Source organism: Mus pahari, chromosome 10 (assembly GCF_900095145.1).
Source record: "Mus pahari chromosome 10, PAHARI_EIJ_v1.1, whole genome shotgun sequence".
Lineage (NCBI taxonomy): Eukaryota > Metazoa > Chordata > Mammalia > Rodentia > Muridae > Mus > Mus pahari.
In genome coordinates this window covers 61452642-61466738 of record NC_034599.1, presented here as the reverse complement: position 1 = coordinate 61466738, position 14097 = coordinate 61452642, and the positions used below count along the sequence as shown (strand labels likewise).

Below are 14097 nucleotides of genomic sequence, written 5' to 3'. Positions count from 1 at the left end.
TTGGTGATCAACAGCAGTATGGAAATGTAAGCTGAATAAACCCTTTCCTCCCCAACTTGCTTCTTGGTCATGATGTTTGTGCAGGAATAGAAACCCCGACTAAGACAATATCTAATAAAAAAAAGTGTTTTAACACACACACACACAATGACAATCATGTACACAGCATGGTGCAAAACCTGCTGTTCCAGCAAAATACACTAGATTTTAAGTAACAAGTCTGAGGCTATTCCTGTATGAAATGTTAGTCTTTTTATTTATATAGAAAATTAAAACTAAAGTCAGTAAGTCAAGCCAAGAGGTTTTTCAATACTCTCATATTAAAAGGACTGACACATGTTCAACAGGGCCTTCAAGTTTCTTGTGTTCTTAAAAAGAATGACATTTAACCTGTTTTAGCTCAAATTTTTACCCTCAATCTTTACCCCTGTTGCTAAATAGCCTCCAGGCCCATTAGGCATGGCATCTGACATCTGACCTCAAATTGTACAGCTGTCCTAAAACTTCCCTCAAAACCTTGAGTTGACTCCTGTCTGGTTGCTGCAGTGGAGTCTCAGATTCTGGCCATAATAATCATGACACATAATTGTCTGATAATATGGCCTGAGCTCCCCCAGGTCCCTGCAAACTCTTCACTATTCTTGCTAATATTCTATTCAAAATCTGTGCTAACATACCCTAGAATTCTACTCTGTTCTTCACTCTACATGTTCTCTGGAATTCTTAAATCAATGACTAAAGTTCAACCTATTACCACTATGTAATCAGTATCCTAACCTAGATATGCATAACGAATCCCTCTGGAGTTCCAGATACAAATTCCCAACGGCCTGTTGGAGATCTCAATATGTATATCTAGAACAGAAGTCCCTATATGGTGGCTATGATTTGGACATAAAATGGTCCCAAAAGCTTATGTGTTGATAGTGCTACTGAGAGGATGCTAATTTCATCAGTGGACTCTTCCACAGTTGAATGGTCACTAAGAGGTCGGACCTGGTTAGAAGAAGTAGTATCATTGGAGGAATATCATTGTTTTTTTTCTTATATTTATTTAAAATTATTATTTATTTTCATTTTTTGTACATGTTTGAGTGCCTACACATATGCCTGGTGCCCATGGAGACTAGAGGAGGGTGTTGAATGCCCTGGAATCAGAGTAGAGATGGTTGTGAACCACATGGGGTGCATGCTTGGAACCAAAGGCAGGCCCTCTATAGAAGCACCAAGTGCTATTAACCACTGAGTCATCTTTCCAGACCTTTATTTGCTGCTGCCTCCTCTTCTCCTCCTCTTGTGTGTGTGCACACATACAAGCCAAACTATATATGTAAAGGTTAGAATTTTTTCCTTTTCCATATGTGAATTCTGCAATGGAACTCAGGTCTTATGCTCGGCAGCAAGTGTCTTTATACATGGAGGCATTTTGCCAGACTGGAGGCATGTGTTGGAAGGATTACCTTGTCTCTAACCTTTTCCCCTTTCTCTGCCTCATATTTACCACAAGGTGACTAGCTTTGTTCAGCCATTTTCTTCTCTCAAGAGAATCTGTTTCTTCATGAACCCAGGAGCAATGGGACCATAAAACTACACATTGACCCTTCTGCATCTGTGAAACAGAACTACAGAGGGATCCTTCTGCATTATAAAACAACAACCATTCTTCCATTCTGTCAGGCCCTTTACCATACTGAGGAAAAAGCAAACCCACACAATCCTATAGCAAGCTCCTTCTCTCCTGAGCCAGCTCAAAGGACGCAGTGCTCTCCCAAGAGAGAAACTCTAGTCACAGTTGACTTCATCTCTCACACTGCCCCCATACAGCTCTCCATCTCTATAGCCTGACAGCAGCAGAGAGGAGGACATAGAGCTCTCGTCAGCCATTCTTCCAGCAAGAGTGAAGGCTCTCACTTGAGAGTTAACGGAGAGGAATTTGTTCCTGAAAACAAATTCATCAAACAGGAGCAGAGAGTAGCAAGAGGACAAGGGTGACACGTTAGACACCACTCAGAACAAGGGTGACACGTTAGACACCACTCAGAACTCTGTATGAACCTAGAAGGCAAACATTTTATAACATACCGGTATAGAAAGTAATGTAGGCTCGAAGATATCTTACCTTGACCAAAAGTATACACATGACCATCTTTAGTCAAAGCCACAGAAAACTGAGTTCCACAAGCAACCTTTTTAATTCCAATTCCACAGAGGACATCAACTTTCTGTGAAATAAAAGTATATGTTTGAAAGGAAAAAAAAAAAAAAAAAACGAACAAATAAACAAGCAAAAAAAAAAATCGCTTAAACTTTCCTACTGGCATTTATAACAAATACTGTCTTCAATAAAAAGGCCAATTGTTACTGACTTGTTTTACCCAAATCATATTCCTAGAGATTATTTTCCCCTACTGCTCTGGGCAGTAACTATGTGAGAGAGAGTGCAGAGGCTCAGGAAGTCTGGCTAATGTTCTTGGGAACCCATGAAGTGGAAGCATTCCACTGAGTAACAGAAACCAAAGAAAACCATGACCTTTTAAAACAACATTGCAAGATCCTGTGAGACCACAAGCAGCTTCCTGTCAAGTTTGCTTTGCTTTTAGCTTTTCCAGGTGGTAACAGCTGTCTTCTACATTCCCCACAAATGGAGTTGTCTGCTCTTTTGCACCCCTATTGAATGTTTATCAAAGCAACTATTAACATGTCACAGATTATATATGATAGCAAACTGAAGTGAAAACAAAGTTATAAATCATATCATGCTATTTAAATATGTAAGAAAATTAAATATGTAAGGAAAACCCATGCAGCAAAGCTGCACAGGAGGTCTGCAGAACCAAGAAACCTAAACTGGGAAGAACAGTTCCTAGTTAATTTTATAAGCACTTATTTTTCTATATATTTTTGAAAGATGCACAATTCATTGGTAACATGCTGAAACAGTAGCTTCAGGCAGAGTTGTAAAACTCTGCCCATAGATCCCTCCATAAGGACCTGGGTGGTGCCTCTTCTTTACATGGGACATAGTCATATAGCACTTAGCATCTGCAGAGACCAAAGTTTATCCTTGTGGAATGTTTATATCCATTTAACCTTAATAAGGTTCTTTTAAAAGTCAAGATCTAGAGTGTTGGATATTTGAGAGTAAGCAAATGAAGGCCTTAAGCCTTCACTATAAATTATAAAAATGTCCAAGCTAAAGCACTTCCAATGTAAAAGAGGTACTGATATAAGCAAAACCTAATTTCTGTTGTATAAAAACTGATATTCAAGGCATAACTAACCTGAGGAGAAGACTTTGCAGTGGAATTTCCTAGGCCCAGTTTACCATAGTCTCCATCTCCAAAGGCCCACACCATGGAGCCGTCTGCTGACACTGCCAAGGTGTGGTTCAGCCCACAGGCCACCTGAGGGAACAATGGAGAACTCAGAGCAGACCCTCTCACCTCAACACAAGCTCTGTTTCCACAACGTTTCTCTCTTCTTGACTAAAAAATTTTATGTGTCGTTTCCCAAGATTCTTACTGGTTTTGGTAACTGCTTCAAAGGTTAACTCAAATACATCAAGTAGAATTCCCAAGACCCCTAAATAATTCTTTTTTTTTCCAAGTAAAATCCTTCAAGCATCTGTAGCTAACTAAGAACATAAAAGTAGAAAAGGTAGGAAAAAAGTCATATACCTCAGAAATACTCATTTACAACAGAGGCTGTCTCAGCCATGACATAGGGAAAGTCAAGACATCTTACCCATTATTGAGAAACACTTTCAATATCTTTATGCAGATGGAAAAATTCAGCTATCCAACTCAACACTGACACACAGGAGCAACAAAAAAAGTTGTACTGTGTAAAGGCAGTTGTGTGTTGTTGTTGCTGCTGCTTCTGTTTGCTTGCTTGTTTGAGATGCAATGCTGATAAATAGGCTAAGCTTGAACTCTATCTAGATCTGCCTGCTTTGGCCTTTCAAATGTTGGTGTTACAGGTATGTGCCACCACAGCCAGCTTTAAAAAAAACTTTATATAGCAAGTTGTTGGTAGTAATTTATGGATGGGTTTTTTTTTTTTTTTTAAACTGTCACATCCAAAAATTAAGGGACAAAAATGTGAATTTTTCACATTGGGAAAAAGTCATGAAATTATAAAGTATGTCGAACAAAAGGTACAGAGGTTAAATGCAACTAGTTAGTTCTGGTCTTTCTGACTGACAGAAGGATATCTAAGTGGAAGCAGAAAAGGTAAGAAATTATTAACTAAAGCAGCATATTGACTTATGCCATGCCTGTCCAATCTGATATCCCTCCAGCGCAGTCACTCTCTCTGGAAGTTTTTTGTTAGAGGTGTTTCCAAGACCCAGCCGGCCATAGTCACCATTCCCAAAGGTAAAGAGCTTGCCATCTGATGTCACCACTGCTGAGTGCTTGAAGCCACAAGACATCTAGGACAGAAGCAAGTAGGAAAAAGTTTGTAAGAAGATAGGCTAGGAAAGAAGTCATTCTCTTTTGATTATGAATGCAGCTGACAAGTGAAGAGCAGGCAGTCTGTCTGTCTGTTAACACAGCCCTCCTGATCTGCCTAGCAGGCTCAAAAAAAAAAAAAAAACAAATAGGCCCTAGAACAACTGTTATCACTCTTTTGACTGTCAACACTGATGTAGATTAAAGGAAATAAATGAATGGAAAATTTATAGTAAACTCTGGGGTGCTGTGTGATTTTACAGTATTATCTTAGATCACTAGCTGATCTAACAGACATGCACACCCCTTCACAACAAAAAAGGAGTTAAATGAAAACTTCCTCACTACCTACCAAGAACTGCAAGGTAGGACCTAATCCTGTAGAGTTTTTTTCCCAGAGTATTCAGCATCCTATCTTGGACTAATCTGCTGGCTTGGAAAAGTTAAGTCCATTCTAATATTAAAACCTATTTAATTTCTGAAAAGCTCAGTAATGAGCTGAGTCTACATAACCAAAAAAATAGTGGATCTCTTATACTGCCTATGGAATCTGTTTTTATACTATTCCTGCTAGCTAAACTTTAGAATGTTATTTAATAATACTGTATTTAGATTCAAAGGCAAACTTATGAATGCTGTGCCTGACCTGTACCACTTCTTCTCCTTGTAAGGCCTCAATCTGCCTTGGTCGCCGCTGTCTGTCACTGTTTCCATGGCCAAGTTTGCCATAGTCCCCATCTCCCCAGCTAAAGACTTCACCACTTTCTGTCAGGGCCATTGAGTGCCCATCTGAGCCACAGGAAGTCACCAGCTGGGTCACCACAAAGCCTAGAAGATAGCAGAAACACAAGAGGTCTCAAATCGTAAATGGTCACTCTTGCAGCTGCTAAGAAAATGCCCTAAGATTTGAAAAACATCAAAATGGTGCTATAGAATAACCAACTTTTGAGAATTTTGAATCAAATTTATAGACATAACCTTGCATATCTGGGAGCAACCATGCAAAATGATGAAGAAAAGGAAGGACAGCCACTGCAGCCACTAAGGCCGATATACTAGTCACTCCCATAAATGCTTAATCAGGACTGTCTCATTTTTCCTTTCACACAGATCTAATGGCAGGCATTCTCATTTTCTACAGTTGCAGAGACCAAGTTGGAAAGTGGTAAGGGGTTGTGCAAGGTTTCAGAGCCAGGGGGCAGAGAGCAGAGGGGGGAACTCCACCTGTGTTCCCCCCTACAATGCAGCATACTCTGACCCAGTTCTGCACAAATCTCCTATGAACTTACTGGGAGGCCTTAGTAGAAGAATTTACATTCATGAACAAGCATGTTCACCTTACAGCCTGTAGGCCAAATACATGTGAAGATAGCAATGTGGCCTAACACATTTGCAGATGATATCATGTCATAGTGTTCAAAGGTTGAATATCCCTTATTGTAAGCCTTGGGGTCCAAGAGACCCCATAGCAGTTTTCATTGCTTCTTCCTCAAGTGACATAGAACTCTGCCAGATGCCCTTTAAACTCTTTAGCATAGCTGGAGATTTTCATTGAACTATTTTTTTATGTTAGTAAAACACCCACTTACACAACTACTTAATTATGGTTTAACAATTTTTAAAAAAATCTGCTTATAATTTTAAACATTTGGTTTCCTTCGATCTCAAGTACATATACACTGCCATATTTTAGCACTCCTTCTTATGAAATAGCTTATAATGTGGAAAATAAGGCTGTATACATTACCTAACTAGAACCCATGCAGAAGCAAACTCCATGTGTTCACTGAGTTGGGAAGTTCCAATGGATGCACACACTCCTACAGTCAGGTCACAGTTTCTAACCTTTCTAAATTCAGGGCAGCCTCACCTTGTAGGGCTGAAATCACAGTCAGCACATGAAGGTCGTCTGAATTTCCTTGCCCTAATCTGCCATAACTTCCTTCCCCACAAGCCAACACTGTCCCATTGGCCTGGATGACAAAAGTACAGTTCTGACCACATATAACCTAGTATAAAACACAAAATAAAAACATTACCACCCCATTACCCTTCTTGTTTATCCCTAACATACAGACATTTTAGATGACCCCATGCACCCGAAGGTATCTCTACCAGTTCTTTATTTCCTTTGTTCCAAAGTAGAAAAACTGGCCTACACGTTCCTTCCCTATAACCTTTGACTACTACACTTCTGATTACAATTAAAGCACATAATAGTCCCGTCTGAATGAAATAATTCAGAACTATGAGACTTTAGCAAACTGTGCAGAGTTAAGCAAGATAAGAGAAGAAAGAGGAAAGGATATAGGAAGCTACTAAAGTCTGGTGGAGAAAGAGGCAGAAATTAGAGGGGACACACACAGGGAAGAGCAATGTAGGTAGAGCTTTAGGTAGAAGAGAACACAAGTGAAATGAGTGGCTTCAAGGACAGTTTGGGAATACAGTACCATGTCTAGAAGATGAAGGGAGGGGCATCAATAAAGTCTAGCTAAAGATCCTAGGTAGATCATGGTTCCCAAAGAGCACAGTGATTAAGATTAGCTCAGCTTCCATAAATATACACTGCACTGGCCTAATATATTGTGACATTAATTCACTATACTTGGAAGCAAGAAAGTTATAGAAACTTCTTAATAAAATGTCTTAAGTATAAGAAAAGCTTAGACAGGTTTTATTTGGAGGCCACATATAAAATGAAGTTCTTTAATGATTCACCATAATAGACTAAAAAACTGACAAGATTCAACCCCAAATAAGTTACTGACAGCAACTAGAATTCTCACATTTCTTCTCTGCTCTTTACTCTGCTAGTTACCTGTTGGGCCTGTGAGAATGAAGGCGCTGTAGCTGGTACCATTACATTTCTTCCAGCTTCGGCCAGCTGTCCATGCCTGCCAGCACCCCATAAGTAGACATCACATTTACCTCCCAGGTGCCAGTCCTAAAAAAACCCATAGGCACCTAAAGTTAGGTTCAAACAAATACATCCTGAGCACAAGCATGTGATAACCTCTACAGAAAGGACACAGAAACACATGCATCATCAATCAAAAGGCTGACTGAAACCCACCTCACAGTAATCTTTACTGACCTCAGGTCTGGAAGTTGCCCAAGACATAATTTGTTCATCCATGCCATTGATCCACTTGCTGTTATCCTGTAAGACAGAGCACACATCAGAAACAATGATGCTTTGCCAGGACTTACCTGCTCTGTTAGTGATAACGTTTCCTTTCTAAAGAACATGGTGGTATTATGACAAGTCAAGAGTTGTTCTTATTTTCTTGCTATGTTGCTCGCATCAGCTGCCTTTAAACTCTTAGGGTCAAAATTCTCTTGGTTTTTCCTTCTAGGAAGTTGGAGTTAGAGGCATGTGCCATCCCACCCAGCAAGTTCGGTATCATCATAACTTCAAACATGTGTTTTTGCATTCTAATGTTGGCTTTTATTATACACACTTTCATTATCACTGTAGCCTAGGTTCAAAGGTAACCATTGATGTTTACTGAGCACCAAGGGATGGATGACAGGCCATGTATAAAATCTACTGCCTCCTTAGATTCTTTGCCTAGTTTAGTGGGTAGGTCTTGTCATTGTTTTGGGCTTCACTTTCCCTATCTGTAAGATAATATTAGGCCCAAATGGGGTTCAAAAAGAGCTGTTATACTCTGTTCCATTCTATTCTATGTTATTGAATGTACTCCTCTCTATTTTATTATTTGTATATGGTGCTAATGCTGGGGACTGACCTCAGGGTCCTGTGCATGTCAGGCACAACACTATGGAAGACATTTCTTGATTAAAACTTATGTATTCAGATGCTTTTCTTTAATTCATTTATCTGTTTTATGTTGTATTTACATTTTTATGTTCAAATGTTTGCTTACATAAACTGTAACTAAAGTTAGGTCAGGTGCTGGCTTGTTTTGGCATCTTATAGCCATCACTATGGGTAATCACTATCAACTACAGTAAAAAGAAATGACATACTGAATGCTCTTCTGTATTCTCACTTGATGCTGATTACTCTATGTTTTAAGAGTGGACTAAATCAGAATTTCTATGTGGCCTCAATCTCACAAAATGATCAGAGGAAAACTAAAAATGTGTATGATTAAGGTACTTAGCAAGCACCTATAGACAAAGAAAACAGAAAAGTATGGAACTATGTATGGAGTCAACAGATTCAGAAAGGCTCTGTCATCAGAAACTTGAACAGCCATCCAAAAGAAAAGTATATTCAGTTTATCTAAGGGCATGTTGCTAGTCACTGTCACACCAAGCAGCCATGACACAATCTTCACTACAACCAACAGCAGCTCACATTGTGCTTACCATGAGGAGCACTAGCTCATCCTCAGGAACAGGCTCTAGATCTGGGACAGTAAATGACTCTGGAAACTGTGCTCCGTTGGTCAGGGCTTCTGCAGCCTTGATAGTGGTTGAGAAGCATTCTAACCAGGCCCACTCATTGGGATTCCAGGATGTAGGGTCAGGGAGACAGTTCTGATGGTGTGGTGGCACTGGAGGGTTACACAATAGCTGATCCAGATGAAGTCCCACAGCAAGGGAAGCCAGACATTGCATGTAGGGGCTATGAACAAGCTGGTCACCACAAACTACATGAGGCTAAGAAAAAAAAAAAAAAAACAACAACAAAAAAACAAAAGAATGCCACACTGAAGAGGAGCCTGTGTCAGATATTCTGAGTAAGCTTATGTTGTGAAAGCTAATGGAACTAGTAAAGAGAATTGTGTGTATTCTTCACTCAATTTCCCTAACATCATATATATAATATACATATTATATATAAATAAAAACTAAATAACTTATTCTGGTATAACATTAGTTAAACTAGAATTTTATTTGGTCTTATCACTGATAGCCTTTTTTGTTCCAGAATCCAATATGGGATCATATTAAACTGTGTCTTGTGTATTTTTTCTTGTTATGAACAAGGTAGATAACTGAATCACAAAGACCTTATTCCTTTCACATTTCTTCCTTTACCCCAGGAAATCAAAGGTAAATCCCCTTTTACAACAGTCTTTAATCATGGCAGAGCAAATCTATCACAGAGACCATAGACATTAAATCCAGGCATATTCTTCAGTTAAATTAACTGAATATAAAGTGAATAAATTATATGAAAAGGAATGTATCAACACTAAAAATTTTGGGATCACAGTTTCATTTTACTTGAGTGAAAATATGGAATGGACTTAAGATTACTGAGCAACCACTTAGGTATAATGACTTTACTTCTGTACAGATAGCTGCACATATTTCCCTCAAACTTCATGACCTTGGGTGGTTCGTGGAGGAGATTCAAATTCCAAAGCACTAAGCACTATGGAAATGAGGGCCATGAGTTACCTTTTCATAGGCATATTGCTCTTGAAGCATCATGGGTAGCCGTTCCAGAAATGCTCTCATGCAGGGAGCCATGTTTAATCCTAGAACACCCTGTTGTTTCAGGGCTGTCCTACAGGTTGCTAAAATGTGATTGGCAGAAGCCCATTCTGCTGTGCAATTCACAACCAAAACATCCTGGTAGAAAATAAATCGTGTCATATGATTAATTTGTTTATATAAAAGATTAAAATCATGTCATCACCACTGAACCTGAGAAATTCTCTCCAGTAATTGGATTAAATACTTTATCTTTTTACATATTTTTAAATGTCTACAGAAAATTTAAAACATCCTAATTTTTGTCTAAGTAAGATGAGTAAATAAAAGATAATTTTAAAAAGTGTGAACTACCTTAACAGATTTTCTTTAAAAACAGTATCAATTATCTGCCAGTTCTCGGACTTGTAAAACAAGGCATGAAGTATACTTCAAATGTCTGACACGACTACAGGAATACTAGCAGAAATAAAAATAGTTGTTTCCTCAGGAACACAATGTTAAGTTTCAGAACTGCCCTACTCTATACAGCAGGCTTGGTGGCTATTTGTACTGCTTAGGGTGCTACACGCTATATTGCCAATCTTAAAAAGAACCTAGGATTGGTTTATATATATATATATATATATATATATATATATATATATATATATTTTTTTTTTTTTTTTTTTTTTTTTTTTTTTTTTTTTTGTTTTTCGAGACAGGGATTCTCTGTGTAGCCTTGGCTGTCCTGGAACTCACTCTGTAGACCAGGCTGGCCTCGAACTCAGAGATTCGCCTGCCTCTGCCTTCCAAGTGCTGGGATTAAAGGCATGCACCACCATGCCTTAGTTTTTACTTTTACTTTTAGTAGTTCTATTCACATATGATTATAGCTTCTTTTAACACTATGTAAGTACATAAAATATAAATAAAATACTACACTGACCTTGATATTTAAATATCACAGCAGACTGGCTAGCATTTTATTAGAATCTTAAATTTCAAAGCCATGATGTATTTTGGATACTTAAATGACTTTGAATTTTTTTCATAGAATATCCTTTTGAGACAGTTTAGTGGTATCAAAAATTATATGGTAAAAATCAGAATCTACTTGTGTCTTCCAAGGGAAATTAAAAGGAAAAAAAAATAATCAAGCATTTTCAGCAAAGCCCAGGTATAGCAGAAAGGGTATTAGGTAAGAAATGAGTATCCCTGGGTTCCAACTCCCTTCTACCATTAAATAGTTGCATTATCTTGGGCAAATAATAATCTTTCAAATAGCAGTCATTCTTCTGGGGGCGGGGCTTGGACTGCAACTTCTAAAACTTCTCTAGGCTCATATTCCATGGCTTGGTGTGTCTGTAATGTTACCTTTGATCTATTTGAACAGGCAGCTACCCCAACTTCTGGAATCCATACTGTGGTCTGAATAGCTCCAGAGCCTATTACAACAGTTTGCAAGACAGAGCCATCCTAAAATGAGATATATTTATCAAAACTCATTTCTTGACATTAGGCACTATTGCCACAATATCTGTTACTTTACATTCACAAAATATACATTAAAAATTATAAATGAGCTGAATACAACAGCTTTCAATTTGTAACCTGCTACCCACTTTAAACATACTTATCAGAAAGAAACCCAAAGGAAAGAAGACTGGCTCTTTTCCAATGATGATTCTACAGGAGTATCTTCACTAGCCAAGGAAATATTCTTAGGGCTGGTTCATTTTTATTATACATGATACAACTAATGTAAAATATATATTTTTTTAAATAAAAAACAACCTGTGTCCTTACCCTTAAAGACCAAATGTTCATAAGCCCTCCAAGTCCACCAGACACCAAGGCCAAGCCATCAGAACTGAAGGCCACAGTCCGAACGGGTGTGATGTGTCCCCGCAGCTGATAAACACACTTGGCTCCTGCCGATTTCCTATAGCCATCCTATAATTCATTGTTTTGATATGTATTAGTTTAAAAATATTTTACAGTTTCGAGATTCACAGCTCATTCTTGGAAACTACATCTGAGTAGTATGAAGCTAGAGATCGAGACAGATGCTTTCTCCCATAAAGTTGCTTAACTTGATGATTAACAGTAAAGCAGCAACCTGGCTCTGTTTTATATTTTTTAAAATAATTTTCTGTTCTTTAAGCAAACAGAAATTACTGTATTTCAAAGTTCCAATATCTGAGACAAAACAAAACAAAAACATGACTTTTGCTTGTGAACAATAGTTTTATTTAAAAGATTTAACTTCATGTAATTTTTATTTTCTCACCTAACACTTATGAACTGCCTGTGTTCACTCTATACAACTAGGTTTGCCTACTGTGGGCTGGTGGTTCTGTCTGATAACATCATGCCTGTTGGTCCAAGAATGGAGTTGTGAAATGGGAATTATGAGTGCTTGTGAGAAAACTCCAGAAAAACAAGACAAGATTCAAAACACAAAATTGTTCTTGAAATGTGTTTTCATGTTCTTCCCAGGTGTAGCAGATGGGAATGAGTTTAATTCAGATTATTCATCACAACTGGCTTGCTATCTGTGCTTCAATGGGAAAACACATTTTTGCCATGTGTGGCATATACAAATATACTCAGGTGATTCTTCTTAACTCTTGGAGCACAAATTACCTGATATTCTGAATAAAACTGGTTATTGCATGAGACTTTAGTCTGTCTCACTTTTTAGGCTCCATTACCTGTAGAGTAATTAAACAATATCCAATCAACATATTTGCTCTGCCAAGATTTGAAGTGAGAAAGCTAAGGCCAGTGCACAAGGTGACTCACTTGGACAAGGAGTAAGCCATATTTACCTTTACTGATCTCATTTCTACTTCTGCGGCATTTTCTTCCTATCATTTAGCTGACTACTCCTTCCCTGAAGACAGATGATAGTACCAGATACACCCATCTCCCCCAGAGGCCACTAAAGGCAACTTCTTCAAAGGGTGTTTACATCATAGACAAAAGGGAGCTGCAAACTGGTAGTTCAGAGATTCAGTTTAATCAGACACTCAGTTTTGCTTTGTTTTTGAAGAATTGTAAAATGCCAATATTGGTATCCCATTATTTGGAGTTTTTACTCTAGTATGTGGTTTGGCTTCTACTTAAAACTATTTTAAGCTACTTTGTTACCAATAGGCTTAATTCTAGGGAGGTAACAATCAGCTGTGGCAGCAGCTAAGCACTTTATATCAACACGTAGTTAATGGGGGGTAGTAACTCAACTCTGAGGCTCTGGAACATGCGGCAGCAGTAAACAGTTCCTGAACACATCATGACCAAAACTAAAAGCATGCACATAGGGGTCCAAGGTGTCTCTGGAGGCGATGCACTTGCATTGCAAGAGCTTACTGCAGCCTCGGTTCTGACCAGACACTGCATGGTGTCACACTGTTTAACATCTATGAGGGTTTTGTGAAACATCTTGGTTAAAATTTGAGATTACATGTTATGAATTGTAGTGGTTATTAGACACAGTTTTCTGTACTTACAGAAATGCAATGGTTTAATTATGAAAAAACAGTCTTTTTGTATTTTCCTATTGCCATTCCTCAGCAAATATCAACCTAGTGTATATTTAGGTTATATTGTGTTTGAGTATGATTTTAAAATTTGCAGTTTAAGCTACTGAGAAGATTTTCATTAAAAAAAATCTTTTGGCTAAGAATTAGGACAGAATTTCCAAAAATTTTGAAATGGTTCTAAATGGTTGTAATACGTATTTATGCAAAAGTATTCTTAGTATTGACAACTATAAAACTGAAAATTGATCAAATCTAAAAAACACTGAAGATGCTTTATATCTTTCACTATCAAACACACAGCTGAGATTTAATTCTTTAATGTAAAAAAAAAAAAATCACATGTATCCCATAAGTATATAAATTTGTTTTCCTCTAATAAATGAAAATATCAGAATCTTTCTAAAGTAAATTTCATTATGATTTTTTTGTTTGTTTGTTTTTCGAGACAGGGTTTCTCTGTATAGCCCTGGCTGTCCTGGAACCCACCCTGTAGACCAGGCTGGCCTCAAACTCAGAAATCCGCCTGCCTCTGCCTCTGCCTCTGCCTCTGCCTCTGCCTCCCGAGTGCTGGAATTAAAGGCGTGTGTCACCACGCCCGGCCTCATTATGATTTTATTTATTTATTTATTTATTTATTTATTTATTTATTTATTTATTTATTATATGTAAGTACACTGTAGCTATCTTCAGACACTCCAGACCTC

General features: G+C 38.0%; 1 protein-coding gene across 1 annotated transcript in view; it reads right to left on the bottom strand.

Annotated features, from left to right (window-relative positions):
* Herc1 (HECT and RLD domain containing E3 ubiquitin protein ligase family member 1) overlaps window positions 1–14097 on the bottom strand; it is a 160319-nt gene that overhangs the window by 16057 nt on the left and 130165 nt on the right. Inside the window, 11 exon segments of the mRNA XM_029543584.1 lie at window positions 2120–2222; window positions 3282–3404; window positions 4277–4432; window positions 5098–5279; window positions 6322–6460; window positions 7270–7395; window positions 7546–7611; window positions 8790–9083; window positions 9831–10004; window positions 11223–11324; window positions 11655–11801. Of these exon segments, the coding sequence (XP_029399444.1) occupies window positions 2120–2222; window positions 3282–3404; window positions 4277–4432; window positions 5098–5279; window positions 6322–6460; window positions 7270–7395; window positions 7546–7611; window positions 8790–9083; window positions 9831–10004; window positions 11223–11324; window positions 11655–11801 (1612 nt within the window).